We start from the raw sequence: 7,060 nt of genomic DNA, 5'->3' as shown, positions 1-7,060 counted from the left end.
TAGAGTGAAAGCTGACGGAGCAAATGTGATTGACTCTTATTTGTAAGCTCGGTGTTTGTGACATATTCCAAGACGGAGATTATCGCCTCAAAAGAAAGGTTGTATTTTCAACCTGCATGGATCCAAGAATAGCTTGGTATCCACCGGAACAGTTGGGACACGCACATGATCTATGGACGAGAATTTGGGAAGCTCACATAATGTCAGGCGTGGACAATATGCATCTTGGTTCAGAGGAAAGAACGTTGGATTTTATTCCTATCGAAGCCGGATTTGATAATCACATACACAGAAACGATGATAAAAATCAGTACAACAAAAGTCATCAAAATCCATTCAAGAGGAAAAGAGAAAATCGAGCTAGTACTTACGGTTTAAATCACTCCTGTTACAAGCATTTATTAGGGGAAGATGGCGGCTTGACACCTTGGAAAATCAGAGGCAAAAAATACAGACCTGGTATTATTGGGTGAGATATTTTATATTCTAGTACCTGTACTTTTTAGTTTTGCAACTGCTGTTTTAATTGATAGCATTGTTTATTGTTTAGTTTTCATACTTTACGGCAAAACATGGGGTGACCCATCTGCCGGCTATTGCACAACAATCATTTGACAAGTGCTACAGTCGTAGGCCAAAAGTATTCGTCAATATATGGGACTTCGCAGTGTGTAATTTACTAACAAGTCATGGTTAGATTAGATTGTATTTACCCCTATCTGTCTTTCATATTGTTGCTGATATATTCAAGAATTCAAGTCTTTATGTGGTTATAAATGCTTATTTATTATTACAATATTAGTTATTGTCAGAACCAAATTGTTAACAACTACAAAAAATTACTCTCCTACCTTTAATTGCCATTAGATTTCCTCCAAAGTTTGTTTTGTATTTAATTTAGAAACTTTTAATTTACTGACATTGCACATTAACTTGATTAAGGTGGACAAGTCTCGTACCCTTGTTTTGGCTTTGTACACAATAAATATAACATATCCAACAGTAATGTTTTGATACGATATATAGGATACATTTGACAAAAGGTACTTTTTATTTCTTTCATCTCATTAAACTTATAATCTTAAGGTCGACAACAGTAACTTTTCGCACCCTTCTTTTGGGTTCGTACACAATAAATATAGTATATCTTACCGTAATTTTACTTGAAATCCATATTTTGTAAAAGGTACAATTTTTTAATCACAGTTTGCATTGGAATTTTTCCAGCATTCTTAAAACGGAAACGTCATGTACCCAGTGGGTTACTAGTCATTTCGTACCAAAGTCGTTTCGTGCCATAGTGCTTTGGTCATTTCGTACCACAGTCATTTCATACCTACTTTTTACCATCTCGTACCATAAAGTTTGGTCATTTCGTACCATAGTGGTTTCGTACTCAGTATCTTATTTTTGTCACTTCTTATTTTTATTGTTGACGAATAAACGTTGATGTGTAAACATATCTTGTAAAGTGAGCAAAGGTTTAAATGAACATATGTATATTGCCACTGATTATCATTCATATGATACGAGACTCGCTGCCCCCCCCCCCCCCCCCCATATCTTATATAGGCTTACGTCCTTACCCACTGTCGACAGATTCTCTGCCTATGCCTGCCTTATTGCTGTTGGATAAACAATCGTTATAATCAACAGTCACATCACCATGGCCTTTGTTTATTTTATAAAACCATAATCCGTTTGTTTATATAACACACAGTCTTCGTGGGTAATTAAGGTTTTTCTGAAATCAGCTTGTCTCAGAAGATCTTGATATGTTATTCTAACACAAAGTGCTCGTTGGTAATTAATATAATGATGAAGGGAACCGTTTGAAGATAAAAGTAATATATAATCTTTTTTTGTTATTTGTTTCTTTCTTTCTTACGGGTGGGGCTTCAATATAGCTGCATAATTAGCCTAATGTTTATTTTTTAAATCAATAATTCAACATTTTACTATCTATCAGTCAACTAAGCTGCACAATAAATTATTGAGGTACGAAATGACCAAACAGACATGGTACGAAATGACCATGCTATGAAATGACCAAATAACTATGGTACGAAATGACCAAATAACTATGGTACGAAATGACCAAATAATTATGGTACGAAATGACCAGGGTACGAAATGGTAAAATTGGGTACGAAATGACTGTGGTACGAATTGACTGGTTACCGCCCAGTGTATGGTTATTGTAAGGCGTTTCAAAGTGACGTCATTCAAATTCAAAATTAGCTATATTATTACAATGCTTCGCCACATTAAAATAAAAACTGGTCTACTAACCTTGACCCTTGTCAAATTTCTATAACAAGCAGACAACGTTGTTTACAGGTTGGTATTTTGTTATTTTTCATAATTCTTGACAAAATATTAATTTTAAGTGTCAAAGATGAAAGAAATAAAAAGTACCTTTTGTCAAATATATCATATCAAAAAATTACCGTTGGATATGTTTCATTTACTGTGTAAGTAGCCAAAACAAGGGTGCGAAAAGTGACTCATCGACCGTAATATTTTGTCTGCTTGTAATAAAATTGTTACATGGGTTAAGGTCAGTTATTTTAATGTGGCAGAGCATTGTAATAATACAGATATTTTTTAATTTGAATGACGTCACTTTGCATCCAAATGTTTGACATCCAGTAGCCAATGATTAATCAGGGTGTGCTTTTTATAATTGCCCGATCGCCCATGGCGAGTCAAAATAACGTCAGGCAAGTCAAAACCTTATCACATGTCATCCACCTGGCGACCATAAATTTCCGCATATTGTATTATATATCAAAATATATGTAACTAATATTTGTAAGAAATTGGAAAGTTATTTTTTTATTTGTTTTCAACTGGTTTCCTATTAGTATCTGTGCAACCAAACCCATATAGGACATACTACTGACCAGTCTATCGAACAGTCTAAAATCATTCGGAATGCCTCGGCCAATTTTGATTATGTATTCTGAACACCTCGGCCATGTCCATCTACTTTCCATTTAGTTACAGTTGAAAATAACTCGTCACATTACGCTACACAATGTTTCGCAGAAAGATTTTATTTACAAGACTGACGTTTTCCGAAATTACATTGACATTGTGTTGGAACGTTGACGTTTTGTACAAAATATAATGTCTACTATATCAAACACCCAGTCATCACTGTGAACGATGTCAGCTTAGTATTTTTTAATTCTAGTCATATGGCCATAAAAGCACCTTATTGATTCCAAGACCAAGCCTTGGTAAAATATTCCAGATGTTTGATTGTGTGGGTCCCGTGACAACATAATAATTATAATTTATTTACAACAGTTTGTAATAAAACTAAAACAAGTTCTGTTTCCTTCTTTTGTGTTGTTGTTATTGTTTGTATGATATGATAACATGTTTTTTAAAGTGCAATTTCAGTAAGTTCTTTTTAAAAAAAATGAAATTCGGTTGCGGGTCATTCAAAAGTTGTACAGGCGAGTCAGTGTTGCTGTGAGTGACCCAACTGGCTAGTCAAAAAAAATCCCAAGTGTATACCCGAGTAATTAATGTGCTCTAGTGGTGCATTAAACAAAAAAAATCTGTAAACTTTGCATCTGCTTACAATAACAGTAAACTGGGATCGATGTTTTTGTTTTAAGAACGCTGGAAAAATTCCTATTGAAATCTTTTTGTTTGAATGTTACTATTAATGCACCTGAATGTGTTTGAAGTAAATGTTGTAATTAAAAATGTTCTATTTACTAAATATGGATTTCAAGTAAAATTACAGTGAGATATTCTGTATTTATTGTGTACTAAGCCAAAACAAGGGTGCGCAAAGTGACTGTCCATCGACTTTAGTTTGGGTAGGCAGAAATATTGCTTGGCACTTCCTTAAACTTAATTAAAAATTAATAATATTAACAAGCTTGCCTGCTAACTTGTATCTAAGAGATAACTACATCTTTTTAAAAATGTTAAATAGTAGCTGCTAATAAATTTTCATTTGGTTAATACTAACTTGTTTAAAATCTAAATTTAGAAGAAAAAAATTGCTGGACTTTCCAGAATGATTTTTGGGGGTTGGGGTTGTTGAGGTTATGATCCCTTAAGTATTAGTTTATATAACTGCAAAACTTGATTGACTCAGACACATGTAATACCAACTGTTTGGTCAAACATCTCAACAAATTACCAATGAAGGTGCACAGCCTACCACATATATTCTTTTGATCATTGTAATTCCACTTCCAGACATCAGCTGGGGATGTTAATCCCTGTCTTATTAAAACAAAATTGGTCTGTCTGGTAATCTTAGGTCAAAGGAGACGTCAGTTAACTGAATAAACAATCACTTGATAACTTCTTAAACTTTGTTTTTATAAATGAAAGTACAAATATGTATGTTTTGTTTGTAACAGTATTTAGGATAAAGATTATATAGATTAGTTTTGTGAATTTGCTATCCTGATCAATACCTGATACGTATAACCAGACATTTGTGAAAATTTCTTTGGTGTTTCACATGATTTAAATATTTACTAGTAATGTAGGGGGGAATCATCAATAATTAAAAAATATTTTAAGTCCATATATCGCTGAGTATTAGCAAACTCTGTGGATAAGCTGACCCTTTAGTTTTTCTCTCAATATCTGGTACAAAAAGGTTGGTATGATGTGTAAGCCGACTCAGGTTTTACGTAGTTCAGATGGGCAAAAATATCGATATATCCGATCGAGATAATCATAATGTCATGTCAGTCTTGTGCAACAGTCAATCGTGGGAATTTGTTTTGGTGAACCGATCAAAGTACAATGTATAAAAACTATTTTAATTAAGGTTTTAAGATAACTAAAAAGAATAAAGGTTTATTAAAAAAAATCCCCTAATGTGGTTTACTTTGTTCTGTTTTATTTCTCAATTGAATTTATCACATGGGCATCGTTAGCTGGTAAATGTAGTTTCACTTTTATACGGCTGTGTAAATATTATTTAACACCCATGATAGATTATTGCAATGAACACAACCTACTCCATTCATTTTATAAGTGGTGATATCTCTAATAAAACATAGTTTCTAATAATTTATCAGGAATTGCAGAATCAACAATGATGGTAAGTAAAAATCATCAGTTCTGACCAATTAAATTTGCAATTTGGGACAAAATGTCAGCGGTCATAAAAAGACTTGATGACCGTTCCGATCATGTGACAATTTTGGTGCCAAATACTGCCCTAAGTTTAGCCAACAAACCTTTCGCTAACATTCGTAAATAATTTGATTGGTTCCCGACATGGCCATTTGGTATAACGTGAGGTATCTATACCAGTCTGGCACACGTTTTTCTGCTCGGTCTGGCTGAACGCAGCCCTGGTACTACTTTGTCAGTGGCTTTTGCTGGAAATTGTCGACACAATGAAAAATAAAATACAACTTTTATTGTGTGTATCAAATGGACACTGGTATGGGACTTAATTAAAGCTGTTAAAAATACTGGTTAAGTAACGCAACGGTAAGTTTTGAAGCCTAGATTGACTGACACGTTTTTGTTAATATCTTATTTCTGTACACATCAATATTTTGTTTTATTTTCTTAGACATTTTTTATTGACTCCATGTATTGACCGACCCTTCTTTTCTTAGTGGTATTTAGAGGCTTAAAATGTTGGTTAATGATAGTTAGAAATAAATGTTACAGAGCTTCATGTTCTTTAAAGTATTAGGAAGAAATGTACATCGATCCCCCACCCCCAAATAAATACTTCTTTTAAAAACAAATCAATGGTATAATCTCTGATTCAATAACAGACGAGCAGATTATTATCGAGAAAAAAAGGGACAACCCAAATTTTGTGTCCTGGTGTATTGGGCCAAACAAATTAGATATTGATGTTTGGCCAGAGCACATTTCCAGAATTAATGCAGCATGTATGTGTGTGAGCTTTATGACTGACTTTGATGCTAAATGTGAACCCAAAATGTTACATTATTGAAGGCACAGCAGTATATTTTTCTGGTATAGATGGCACTATTGTAGTTGCCATCAGACATTTGAAAAATAAAATGTCATGCGAAGGTTGACTAGCGACAACCTTTTAAAAAAGAAATATTGGGGGGGGGGTTAGTAAGGGGGAGGGGGCTTACTTTAAAAAAAAAACCTATGAACCAGAGAAGCCGTTTTTTCTGTCTTGACATCATTTGATGTATACCCTAGAAGCTGCTTTTCCGGCTTCCACATGGTCTTGTTTGTAAACAAACTGTTTGACAACAGCATTATTTTTGACCAATCAGAATTTGTTTTACGGCATAGGTATTAGCAGAGTTGTCTGCCTGTGTGAATGTACATTTGCAGAAGTCTTTTTAAGATAAATATGAATCGTGGGCGTGTCAGCACTGAAAATGCGCTAAAGTTAATAATGTCCGAAAATTAAAGTCAGCTCGATAATGACACCCATGGCAATGAAAGCGATTTTGAAACTGAAAGTGATGATGAAATTGATGATGTGAATGTCGACTGTTAACAATTAAGAAAATCAGTTAATCCAAAGACTAAAGATTCTGGTGCAGGTGATTTTGGTAATGTGCATGCTTGTAGACGGGGTGGCGAGGGCAAGGCAGGGGACATGGTATTAGTGGAAATAATCAACAATATCAGTGGACTAGGGACACTCCAGGTTTTGTTGACAGGCTTGTACATCATTGAACAGTGTTTACTTTCCAATATTTCCAAGGAACCCCCCCCCCCCCCCTGAAAAACCCACAATTACCGAAATTTTTGCTGTGAGCCCAGGGTGGAGGGAATTAAAAAAAAAATGTTTATGGTTCAAAGGGTTAATATAAACATGTAGGTGAAAAAAGTTAACACACTACATTTTATCTGGACCTGTAGGGAAAAATATACCTTAAAAGCCAACCTAGCCTATGTGATTTATTTACCATGTTCCCCTAACAGCATCTTAATAGACTGACTGTTGCCTGTGGACATATGTGTACACTGTATAAAATATGTTGCTGCTCTAACAGTAAATATTTTCAGTGTACATACATGTATATTATAATTTTAAACACTATATGTGTATATAATA

General features: G+C 34.2%; 1 protein-coding gene across 1 annotated transcript in view; it reads left to right on the top strand.

The window, feature by feature from the left end:
- The window catches only part of LOC121389479 (terminal nucleotidyltransferase 4B-like), a 40,029-nt gene continuing 32,969 nt past the window's right edge, over positions 1-7,060 (top strand). The window contains exon 1 of the mRNA XM_041521126.1: positions 1-469. Within this exon, the coding sequence (XP_041377060.1) occupies positions 117-469 (353 nt within the window). The 5' untranslated portion in view covers positions 1-116. The remainder of the gene's footprint in view (positions 470-7,060) is intronic.

The sequence above is a fragment of the Gigantopelta aegis genome, chromosome 14, assembly GCF_016097555.1.
Source record: "Gigantopelta aegis isolate Gae_Host chromosome 14, Gae_host_genome, whole genome shotgun sequence".
NCBI classification, from domain to species: Eukaryota; Metazoa; Mollusca; class Gastropoda; order Neomphalida; family Peltospiridae; genus Gigantopelta; species Gigantopelta aegis.
The sequence above is the reverse complement of the archived record's forward strand: the minus strand, read 5'-3'. Positions and strand labels throughout refer to the sequence as shown.